The 12,431-nt window shown below is 42.5% G+C and overlaps 1 protein-coding gene and 1 long non-coding RNA gene across 4 annotated transcripts in view; one reads left to right on the top strand and one right to left on the bottom strand.

Moving 5' to 3' along the window:
- ptprub (protein tyrosine phosphatase receptor type Ub) overlaps window positions 1–12,431 on the bottom strand; it is a 176,419-nt gene that overhangs the window by 11,078 nt on the left and 152,910 nt on the right. For 2 of the 3 annotated variants that reach the window (XM_086113143.1, XM_086113145.1), the window contains 8 exons: window positions 11,834–11,851; window positions 9,234–9,270; window positions 8,349–8,446; window positions 6,680–6,796; window positions 5,438–5,592; window positions 4,359–4,494; window positions 3,497–3,646; window positions 374–688 (listed from right to left, as the gene is read on the bottom strand). In XM_086113143.1, coding sequence (XP_085969269.1) covers window positions 374–688; window positions 3,497–3,646; window positions 4,359–4,494; window positions 5,438–5,592; window positions 6,680–6,796; window positions 8,349–8,446; window positions 9,234–9,270; window positions 11,834–11,851 — 1,026 coding nt within the window. The remainder of the gene's footprint in view (window positions 1–373; window positions 689–3,496; window positions 3,647–4,358; window positions 4,495–5,437; window positions 5,593–6,679; window positions 6,797–8,348; window positions 8,447–9,233; window positions 9,271–11,833; window positions 11,852–12,431) is intronic. The other variant, XM_086113144.1, reaches the window with a different exon arrangement.
- On the top strand, window positions 4,663–6,686 carry LOC147203657 (uncharacterized). Its single transcript, XR_015101152.1, has 3 exons — window positions 4,663–4,812; window positions 5,419–5,578; window positions 6,111–6,686. It is a non-coding gene; the product is annotated as an uncharacterized LOC147203657 (long non-coding RNA).

Here is a 12,431-nt window from a genome sequence, read left to right as displayed (position 1 = left end):
AAGTGGGGCGCCAACAAAAAGAAGCCTGAGATGGGGCTGGAGGGCAATGCAAGCCTATTCTCCAGAGATGGAACTTGAGGACGCGAAAGGAAAAAGTGGGCCGGGTGTTATCTACTCGTTCCTTGAGATCAATGTGGTCATGGATCAAAGCCAGACAAAATGGCATGAAGGAACTCATCCCAAGCACAGTAAGACACAGATGGCGTGATGGCAGAGGGTCGTGGGGCGAGAAAAAAAATAAGTTCTGACTGATCTAAAAACGATGGAGAACGTGTCACCCGGTACGCCGTGAGTGAACGCGCGCATTCACGTTTTCATCACAAAATTTGTGGATTACGAGCAACAGAAAGGATGCACAGCTCTTTGACCTCACCCAGGCGGAGTTGGATTGATTCAGTTGGTTGAGCATGACCACGGCTGTGCAGCCGTAGTCAAAGACCAGCCTCCAGAAGTCGGCCGTGGTGCCGGGCAGAGGGTGCGGGGTGACGATAAAGGCAGCTTGTTGGTGGAAGCTGTCGGCCAGGGCGGCGTTGATGTAATTGTTGCTCTCCCCCTCTGTTGTCACGAGGAAGGCCAGGGCGCGATCAGGTGGGAGAACGTCCATGCTGCGGTTCTTCTCTCGGTTTCTGGGCAACAGGGCGATGCTGCACTCTTCTACATCCAGGTGCGGAGTCACGGAGTTTAGTGTCTGTCAATGGAGATGTTCAAATTGTGATGGGTGAAGAAAGGAAATCGAAATCCAGTGAAACCCCGCCTAGTCTTGTTTTGAATTCACCTGTTCACTTTTTTTTTCTGTGAAACTTATATTCAGGGCGATCCGGTGGACCAGTGGTTAGCATGTCAACCTCACAATGCAGAGGTACCGGGTCCATTTCCAGCTCCGGCCTCCCTGTATGGAGTTTGCATGTTCTCCCCGGGCCTGCGTGGGTTTTCTCCGGGTACTCTGGTTTCCTCCCACATTCCAAAAGCATACACGGCAGGCTAATTCAACACTCTAAATTGTCCCTGGGTGTGAGTGTCAGCGCGGATGGTTGTTCGTCTATGTGTGCCCTGCGATTGGCTGGCAACCGGTTCAGGGGGCCTCCCGCCTACTGCCCGAAGACGGCTGGGATAGGCTCCGGCACCCCCCGCGACCCTAGTGAGGATAAAGCGGTTCGGAAAATGGATGAATGGACTTATACTCAGCCATTTGCTGAAAAACTCCCCTTTGCCGTTTATGTGCAACTCCCTAAATCCCCAGATCACGCAAGTCCTTCCTGAATAGTAATCGGTGTAAAAGAAACATATGTTTGAGTGATAAATTTCTACTGAGAGCAGAGTTTAGCCTGGTTGTCAATGGAAGTTAGTTTAGGAGAAAAAAACTAATCTAATCATCTGCAAGCCGTTTATGTTGTAAGGTGAGTAGAAAATGATATTCACTGTTTTGGGGTCACAAATTAGTTGATGATGTAACATGTAATCCAGATCGTATACTGAGGATAATTAGCTTGAGGTGTCCCTCTATTGTGCAATCTGCAAATTACACAATGTGAACACGGAAAAGTAATTTGTGACTATAAAGTAGCTGAGTCTCAGTACTGGTCAGGAGGGTGAGCAAATAGAAAACACATTCTCTGGAAAATGCATCACTACATTTGCGTTTGGTCCCGACGGCCACGGCAAGCGCGTGTCAGGCTACTGTGGGCAAACCTGGATGGACGTGAGACAATGTAGGGGGCAAGATGGGCAAATGTGACAGGCCGTGTTTGCTTGGCCAGATTTAGAAACTGTCCAAAAAATTTGCCACTGTCACGACATTGAACTCAGAGGCAGTCAACATGTCTTGGTCCTTTCAAGTTTTGTCACGTTAGGGGGGGGGATAAAAAAAGAAATAAAAATTAAAAAACATTTAAGCCAAGAGCTCTAATTTTTCAGTAAATTTGAACACATCTTTTTTTTTTCGAACAAGTACCAGATGTGTACAAACTATAATATAAATGCACGTTTTTGCGAGTCTTGCCTATTTACTTGGCAAAGGCTCCATATGAGTGACAGAAGTCACATTTGGCTGAAAGCAACAAACAAAGAGCTTATTGGGTAGCAGGGAAGCTTCTGAAAAACAGTCACAGTTGGATAAGGCGGCAGCATCAATGCAAGGCATGTTTGTAATTATAGTGTCACACAAGTCGCACATGTTCCTAATCCCGACTAAACATGTTTCATAATTCCTATGTAGAACATAAGGGATAAACCCGCATCAAATTAAAGGAAGTGCACCAGCTTCCCCAATTTCACTTTGAAATGCTAAATCGGGATTCCTTGCAATTGGTGGTCTGCTCGAGCACTGCGGCAGGATGGGGTGGGGGGGGGGTGTGGGGGAGGATGAGGCAGGAGTGGCATGTGAGAACTCAGCTGGGTCTCTTCCCTCCGTATCTACATCTAATAAAACGCGCAGTGACCGTGTTGTTGCCCACCAAAGATTTGAACGCGGTCACACAGCGAAGTGGCACTATCATCATCCCGCACAATCCACACAAAACAGACGCTTCTGTGGAAGCACATGTGGCGCAGACACAACAAAACAAGCTCATCAAGCTACTTCTTGCTCTCTGTGCACATTTCAAAGCAGAGCAGCTGCCGCCACTATCGACCTCGCGTCATTGTCGTTTTAACTGAAGATCACATACATGTTTGCGGTGCAAATATGGAGCCAAGTCCAACCTACTGTCAAAGCTCAAAAGTTTTCATTGCATTGTTGTTCATTCGCATAATTACGTAAAGCATTGTGGAAATGTTGGGCTGTGCCAAGGAAGAAACTATCAAAATCGATTTGGGTTTGTTGTGTATCATTCCAAAACAGGCATTTTATTTTCTTGGTTTAAAATGAATAATGCAGGAGGAGTGTATCAACAGAAGTGTGCAATTCTGCACTGATGCAAACATAGGATTTAGCAGCCTTTGCGCTGACGCTGTGTTTGTTAGATACAGTAGAACCTTAATTATACTTTTTGACCGATATTTTGGGGAAATATATTTCGCTAAAGTCAGACAAAAAACAAAAACAATGAATAATTACAGAAGGTTAGATTTAGTTACAAGCAGCAGACATATTTTGGTTAGCGTTCTTGAATGGTGGCTACATTTCTTCCTCTCCAGTGGTTCATGTCCTTTTACTCATGAACTGTATGAGAGTTCCAAAACGTGATGAATGAAGTCGACCTGCCTTCTGGAAGCCCTGCTATCCACTTCCTGAAATACTAAATCTTTGTCGTCTTTAAACAGCTCTATTATTAAACCAGTTGATTGATACCTTATAAAACTTGACAGTGACAGTTCAGAATGGTAAAAATCTAACCTTTTTCATTTTAATGGCGACGGTTTGACTTTGTAAGATTTTATTACTATTTCCATTGTTCACTGTGGGGAAAAATAGTTTCGAAACGTTCACAAGTCGGGGTTCCGCCAGTGTGCCCAAACAGATTGCAGTTGGGTCACAGTTCCGAAAAAAAAGACTGACCTGAAATTCCTCACGTAGTGGCGAGGAATTACTCTGGGAATCCACTCTCAGTAACTCTCTGTAGGCAACCGAGAACTCGTTCACCAGAATGGGCGTCTCGCCACACAAGCAAGCCTCCAAAATGGCGTCATGGATGAATATATACTGCTCCTGTGGGCAAAGAGAGAAACACTTCAGAAACACAAATAATGTATTGTTCATCCACTCGTACAATCTAATATAACAGGTTTGACACGCATTCGTGTACTTTAGGAAGGCCGTGCTCAGCAATGTAAAAGTGTTAAAAAATACCAAAAAAAACAAATAGGCACCACTTACTGTAAAACAGTCACCATCAGTGCAATTGAAATGTAGTCAATGCAAGAGCAACTAAAATACGTTGAGCTGCCTTGTTCTAAATGAAACACTGTAGTGTAAAAATGCTCATTCAAAAAAAGAAAATACGACAAATGGTTACAAATGCACTAAACAGCAATGTTAAGAGTGGATTTGCATAATAAATGTTGAATATGCAAACGATCTACACATCCAAACAACAGGATGCGCCTACGCAAAATACACGTATACAACATTGACCTTTTGCTATAAGATCAGTCGGAATAGAATAACAAAAAGCAGACTTGATTTCCGAACAGGAAGCCTAAATGAAGACTTAAGACCTCATTCCAACCAAGATTTTATCTAGAGGGAGGATTTTTATCATTTATATGTTTAACCCCTTGCTGCGATTAGCTGCTGACCAGCTCAAGTTGTGCTAGCTAGGCTAATGCCTCTTCCAAAGTCAGCTGAGATAGGCTATTAATGGTTTAGAAAATGGATGGGTGGATGGAAGGATGAAGGTTTAACCCCATGTTGATCTGACCTCTGTCTGGATCATGTTGATGCGCCGTGAGCAGAGGGTTTTCACACAGTTGTAGATGTCCACCACACCTTCACACTCAGCCATGTCCAACATGACATCCAGCACAATGTAGCAGCCTGTGCGGCCCGCCCCCACACTGCCCAAATCAAGAAAGAACATCATTAGGAACCTTGCACTTCTTCAAGCGTAGCGCGTCTTTCGGGGTGGCCTTTCAATAATTAACACATGCAGCTGTTGCACTCCATTGGTGCGCCACCCAATTTGAAAGACAGACTGTTGGAGCCACAAAGATCAAAGTCTTCTCTCTTCTGCTAGCTTGTACTTACTGCGACGGCTACTTCACACTTGCTTGATTTTGTGCTATCTGGACGTTAAGAGTTCGTGACTACCGGAAAAGATGGTGCAGCAATATATTGTACACTGTATTCACTGACTGAGACACCAAAAATGCACGGTGAGTTTAAAATGAATAGAAGGTGATAAATAGCAGCTACAAATCATTTTGAAAGTGAGGTAACCGAATGTGTTTCTTGATTATTGTTGAAATTACATTTGGTGGTAAGTGTTGTACGGACCCAAATAGGTCCCCAATTTCTGTGTGTTCAGTAGCCATTAGCAACCAAGAAGAAAGGAAGTTACCTTTCAGAAAATGCTAAATCTTGGTTGAATGTAAAAAAGAAAAAAAAAGTTGGGTAATACAATGGCTTGTAATAACCGGCCATTGACTTGGAAACCGAAGGTCACCTACTTGAATGGTTTATAATAGCAGTATTTCAAAAACTCAACAACATTTCATTGTGTGGCAGGAGAATGTAATTTCGGAATGTTGAATGGGTTGATTAGACAAGGCACTCTGCTGCATTTATCATAACATCCCCACCGTGACCTGAAAACCAAGGTAGCGTTACACCCGATCACACACCGACATGGTTTCACCATTCGAACCTCTCCCCGAATGCAACCGTAACTCCGACGCATTTGACCCCTGTGCCTTTTATATGTAACAGGAGAACTGATTAATGCCATTAGTTAATGATTGCTTGCCTGTATGAAACTAAAGGTGCATGAAAGAAAGCTACCTGCAGTGGACCACCACAGGCCCGGCGTCAGGAGGCGTAGAGGCTTTCACCCTTCGTATAAAGGCGAGCAAACCAGTGGCGTGATAGGGCACCCCATGCTCAGGCCAGGATGTGAAGTGAAACTGACGGACCTCATGCTTGGTTGAGTATCCTCTCTGTCAACAGAAACATAGTTAACATGAGCGTGTAAAACACAGCATTTTGCATCAGAGCCACAGGGCCCTTTTTTTTTTTTCGAGACGAGCTCCCATCTATTCAGTGATGTTCCCCCTCTGTTATAGATGTGACAGATTTCTTGGCTGTGGGCATTATTTATATGTGGTCTTGGGTCTTCTAGGACAGTTGGGCCTCAGGGCATCGCAGACTCGCAGCAGATGCAGTTTTACAGACGTGGAAAGGAATAACTCAGGCCGTCTGGGCTCGAGGGGGTGCTGGCTGCAGTCACACGACAATTTCTCCCTATATACTGGGACGCCAAAGTCAAGCTGCAAAGCAAAGATTTGGTGAAGACAGAAATCCACGCTCCACACCCTGCTCAAAAAGCCTCTAAAAAAACAAGCTGTCACCGGCTCCCAAATTCTTGCTGATTTGAATAAACGGGAGCGTATGCTTACGAATGAGTGAATGTGACAGTGTGTTGATAATGCTGTGTTTGTGCCACTGTCACTTTCAGAGATGCTTGGTGCTCTTCCACTGAGGCACCCCAGGAGATTGACAGACGGCAAAGAGGGCCAGCCGGGCTAAACATTGCAAGAGACGCGCTGGAAAGACAGGCAGTGGCGTCCCTATAATGACTGTTAATTCTTCACAGATTAACACGTGACCCTCAAGCCGATCAGAAGCCAACCCTGTCGAGTATTTAATCCGTTGCTAATACTCCATTTCTAATTTGAAGGCTGACTTCAGCAGGTAAAAGAGAAACTCGAAACTGTACTTCCTCATGATCCATGGAAAGCGATGGAGCAGAAATGAGCCGCATCCCTAACTATCGAACCCGAGCTTGCCCTGACCACTTGAAAGTAGCATTGGAAAGCTCGCCGCTCAATAGGCGTGAAAAGAATGTGGCTCTTTACGTTCCTTTCAGAGGGCAAAATCGTTGGACCCTCAACATGAGAGTACTTCTGAATTTTATCGAAGGATGCCGGTGATTAAATTGGACATGAAGGCTGTCCATTATCATACTTTTGGAAATTGCATTTTATGTACCAAGAATTATTCAAAGAGCAAAGTGCATGAACTCACCCTCTCCAAGGCAAAAGTGCGGACTGTGTATTCGGCAAGCGTCTCCGTTTTCAGCAGAGTGATTTTGATGTCACCGTACATCTCGCTGTCATCAGGCCAGTATTTACAGCATTTCACCTGCATATGAAAAATGTTGCACCATCAACCTTCTTGTTAGTCATGAAAAAGTATGAAGCCGAATGGAGAGCACAAATTGGCTGGAAAACGCAGAGGCGCTTTTGAGTCAAGTCTCAACTATCCTGTGGTCGAAAGGAGAACCACCATCCATGGATTCTTCCAGTGAATTGACCACATTAGCTTTCAACATATAAGAAAAGATAAATAGATTAATATGATTTTAGTTTTCCCCAAATATTTCAAATTCACATTTCAAGACATTACACCCCCCCCCCCCCCGAAATACCATTATTGTATGTCACCAGTTTGTACGGCATTTACAGTCCACCTGTCATGGCTGCTGCACCGACATCCACGTATTTATTGTGGATCTCATGCAAATGATTGTTGCTTATGTTGACATTTTGTGTGCAAAACAGTACACTGACCAAAAAAAAAAAAAAAAAAGATTAAATTTAATAAAAATAAAAAGATCCTTTGGATTTACTTCATTTGAACACGTAACTTGGTTTACACGACTGAAATGTGGCAATTCTGTCATTTTCCTCCGTTTTCCTCAAAACTGAACAAATGATATGTATTTGTTTAACACATTTTCAACATGTGCAAACAAAAATGGAGTACTTTTTTTCTAGTATACTTGACATCTCATACTATATTATAGGCCATAGTTAGCAATTTCCATTTTTTGTGGAAGGGAAGATATCTGGTGGGATGTGTTGTTTGTTATTTGAAACATGAAACAACGTAATCAACTGTAGACTAATAGCATAAAGGAGGTGTTATTTGGCTTCACCCTGAAATCCTCCACTGCTTATTTGTTGACTCTTTTCACAGTAGTTCCCAAATGGAAAACCAAATTGCATGTAAGGCTAGTGGTCCAAAATGGTGCGATTTTAACCATCCATTGAGGTAATAATTTGATCGGGAAAATAGGGCACTTAGGGTTGAATACATCGGTATTTACTGTATGCGAAAACAAAACAATAAACCCGTGCGGTCAGTGACCGAAGGTAGCTTTTCCCCGAATATGCGGCTTATTTATACAGTACATGTGGCAAATATTTCCCACGGTTCAGGGGCCATACCGTCATTATGACTCCTTTGGAAATCTGTAAAAGCAAAACTTTGATGTTTTCTCAAAAAAGATGTGTGAATTCATAACGGAATAATATGGAAAACTGCTTGTCAGTATCTTCTATTTTTCACCTCAAGGGTGGCCATGTCCATCTTGTCATATATTTACTGTATGGTTGCAACAAAGACAGGACATTTTTGTACAGCAGGTCGAGAATCATTTAAAAGTTTTTGTTTTCCACTCACAATTATTATGACAGACATATTGTGAGTTCCTTTATCTGCACACCCCATTCTATCATTCAATTTGTGCCTGGGTTCAAAATAGAATCAAAATGTTGTGAACTGCTATTTGGGATAATTATCCACTCCTGACACAGTAACCCCCCCCCCCCCCCCCCCCAAAAAAAGTTCACTGACAAACGAGCACAAAGAGGTAGTGAAGAGGGAAGAAAGGAGGGTGCATCTTACTTACCCTGCCCACTTCCACCAGTTTAGTGATCATGACGATGCTGAAACAATTTTCCTGCCACACCATTCTCCAGAAATCATAGAGTGTCTCCTGTTTGGGTCCTGGAAGGCAGAGGGAAGCGGCATCAAACACCTGTCATCTCAACGAGGGATCTGCTGCCTTGAGAACGACTGCATTATCGGGACCTTTGTGTCCTTCCTCTGATGGCAGAATCTCACAAGAATGTGCAATTATGAAAGCTATACAGGAGAATTCTTGGCAGTGGAAAGAGGTGATGGGTGCTAAAACAACAGTAGATGATGATGAAAGCCTGGAGGGCCATCAATCATTTCAAAGACGTTTAAAGGAGCAAGAAGCAACTTTAAAACAAGAAGAGAGTGAGACAAAAGCCTATCAGTGCCTTTTTTTTTTCCTTCTTCTTCTTACTTCCTAGTTCCATCTCGACCAAAGAGTGAGCTTTGAGTGACTGGGTGACAGGAGCTGCCAAGGAGATGACACGCCTCCTAAGAATTTGGAGTCAGTGGAGCGAAATTTCGAATGCTCACAGTCCTCAGAGTTCATGAGAAACGACAGTGGATGAACTACAGGTTCTCTTTACAACAATGGAGAAGCCACAATGCCGCAGAGACTGGGAAGATCTGACTAATGCGTTAATTATCTGCTTCCTCAATGATTAATTAAGCAACCTTCACAATCCAGGCACAATAACACCTTTGAATCTGCCTGTGCATGAGTGGGTTCACTGGCGACATAATCCTTAATTTATTAGACCCCAACTCACCATAAAAACAAACACACACACACACACACACACACACACACACACACACACACACACACACACACACACACACACACACACACACACACACAGGATAGGACACTCACCCTGAGAGGCGATGAAATGGTTGGATCGATGGTAGCCCTGAAAGAGAGGAGAGAGATGACATGCTGAGTAAGCCATCTGTCTCACACACAGCTGTGCGTCTCACCCTTTTCTGTCATCATCTCACCCGCTCCCTGACAGTGCCGTGTTGTGTTTTACTGCTTTGTGACCTACTGCTGACTCGTGTTTTTGCACTCATTGCCGCTACGAGGAGCCACACTCTCTTAAGACCCCAACCATGAAAACAAACAAACAAACAAACAAAAAAAAAAAAACCTGTCAATAAACCTGTCAAAACGTGATTGCTTCAGCAAGGTTTATTCAAGTCGAGCCAACTAAAGGAGCAATATCTGGATCCTTAGTAAAAGTAGGAAGAAAATTAAAGCTGCTGACTATTCCATCGTTGTGAAATTACAGGAATTCTCTGGTGGAAGTTGGAATTTTCCACAGGAATTCAGACAAATAAGATGAAATATGTCCACATTTTAAGCTTTTTCATTTAAGAGCAAAGAAAAGTCATTTTTAGTTCAAGACGAAGGTTAGAGATGCTTTTCAATGAACAATAAAAGGACGTAAAGTGAAGAGACTAATGTAAATACGTCTTCAAAATTACAGGACGGTCTGCAACATGAAACATCTTGCAGCATCATCTTGGTGAGAAAGTCCGGTCACTCAGCGTGCTTTTGGGCTACTGAAGAATGTCCCCTCCTCCTTCCCCCTTGCACTCTACTTCCACTCAGATCACATTTCTATGTTGTATGTTGCACATACAGCGCATTTGACAATAAAGTTGGACTTGACTTGATAGTTGTTTGATGTTAAGATGACAATTGCCTGCTCTGTTCACTTTTAAACAAGGACAGAGGCCAGGTGAGATCTACAGTATTGGGGTTGTCTTAGTGTGAAAGCAACACAGGAATAATTACCATTTACTTCAAGATTCAATTTGTCCTCATTAAAGATTTGTAAATTCCCCAGTTGCACTTCCCTGGCAATTTTTCCCCAAAATTTCCAGAAACTCCCAATTTTGTGTTTCACTAACATTGCTAATATCAACATTAAAAAAAAAGTATATTCTGCAAAAACAATATTTCCACACAATAAAAAGTGTTATGAGTCGGCATATATATATATATATATATATATATATATATATATATATATATATATATACAGTATATATATACTTTTTAATCTTAATTTCCAAAGTCAAGAATATTTTATGAGTTTACCTAATTTGAACCACTGCTGATTTACAGCCATAGAAAAAGTTATCGTGCTGGGATATCTTTATTTGAGAAAAAAAACCCCAATTTGGATGCACTGTTCTTTTCTTCATAATGTACTGCCGATGAATTGGAATAAGATTCGGCTATCGGCAGATATGTAAAAACAAATGCATGCAAGACTCTGACTTGCGTGCAAAAAATTGCGATGGGGACATATCTAGTTGCGGCAAAATACAAACAATGTCAGTCACCAACATGAAAACGGAAGCTGCAAAGTTAATGAAACACATTTGTCCATGACTGGACTTCCCTTCCAAACAAATAGCATTTTGTTTTGAAATGCGATAGGGGCTACAACACAGATAATATGCTCATGATCCTTTTTCTTCCGTGCATTCTTCCCCCTTGTGTTACAAATAGCGTGTCTTCAAAAAGAATCTTAAATAAATTCCACAAATCATTATGTTCAAGTTCAGAAAAAAAAAAATCGTTAGATCCTTTATACCAAAGTCCTGGCGCAACCTTTGGTATATTGATGATGGACTTTTTCATATGGTAGGGGATGAAGTGAACATGGATTAACAATGAAGTCACCTTCACAGACTTGAGAGGAATAGACACGACAAAACATCGCCTGGGGGAGTTTAATGCGTGGACACAGAGAATGAGCAAGCGTTCTCCTGAAAAGAAGCGTCTTGTTTATCTAACCTTGTGAGGAGACAGACATTTGGCCTTCTGAAAACATCTCCCTGAAAAAAACTCATGAACGCTGCTCTCGTGAGAAGATAAACGTATAGAGAATTTCTGTTTTGGGAGAAGTGGTTGAAAATAAATGCGCAAGAAACGAAACGTTCCAATGACATTCAGTATGCAAACAACACTAATGACTTGTATTTGATATTTGTGATCGCTGTCAAAGCCGACTACGTTGAGTGTGTTTGTTGCTGATGAATTGCTGAGCTGAGTTGGAAGCAGATTCAGATAAATGGGAAAATTGGGAAAATGGAGATGGATGATCAGGCCTGCTATCCACAATTCCTCTTGCCCCTGCCAATATATCAGCACAGACGCTTCCCCTCCCTCTGCTTAGACGGTCACCATGGCAACTGAACTTCCTTCCTGGGCCACTTAGGAGGACTAACAAAGACAGCGGGGTCCTCGCTGCTGAGCGGACACGTCTACTTATGTTCATTTCAAATCATTAAATGCGTTTTCTGTCCTTTTCATGTCTCATAAATACAATCCCGAAAGACACTGAGCATTTGTGGATAGAGGAGTGTGGTAAGAGGAGGGGAGGAGGAAGGAGGGGGGGGGGGGGGGGTAAGGAGAAATCAAGCGATGGCAGGCAGAAGAACAAGCGGTGAAGTACTTACTTCCCTGTTAATCCGAATCTACAGGGGTGCAAGGTTGAGGAAATGGGGAGGGGAGTAGAAAAAGAAGACATATATGCTAGTTAATGAAAGAAGCTTTTTGGTAGACAGCTTGCTTTACAGCCAGGTGGGAAGGTGTGTGCATGTGTTCATGAAAAGTAATGTGGGTTGAGCCGCTGAGAGTTGATGATCAGTACATTTTGCCATAAGACACCTCCTGTAACTATATTTACTCATTTGGAATTGCATAAACTTGTCAGTGTACAAGGAATCAGCACGAAAAATTGTTCCATGCCAGCATGTGGAAAGGTGCTCGACATACTTCAACTCCAAATTTGTTCAAAGGAAATCGCATTCAAGCTGAAGTAGTGACTGATTTTCAAAAAAGATTTGACCCCAATCTGTCGATGGTATCTACGAAAACTGTACGGAAGCGGCGGCCATGGTGTTGAAATCACTCCAACAACAACAACAACAAAATTTGACTAATCCCACAAATAAACCTTTGCAGGTGAGTAAATAAAAGCCCCCGGCCACTTTTCAATACACAAAATGAAGATATCAGTGTACGTGATAAGAAAAACACAAACCCATGAAGAAA

This window comes from Hippocampus guttulatus, chromosome 6 (genome assembly GCF_054856545.1).
Source record: "Hippocampus guttulatus isolate MCC_2025c chromosome 6, RoL_Hgut_1.0, whole genome shotgun sequence".
Lineage (NCBI taxonomy): Eukaryota > Metazoa > Chordata > Actinopteri > Syngnathiformes > Syngnathidae > Hippocampus > Hippocampus guttulatus.
This window is presented reverse-complemented; position numbering and strand designations above follow the sequence as displayed.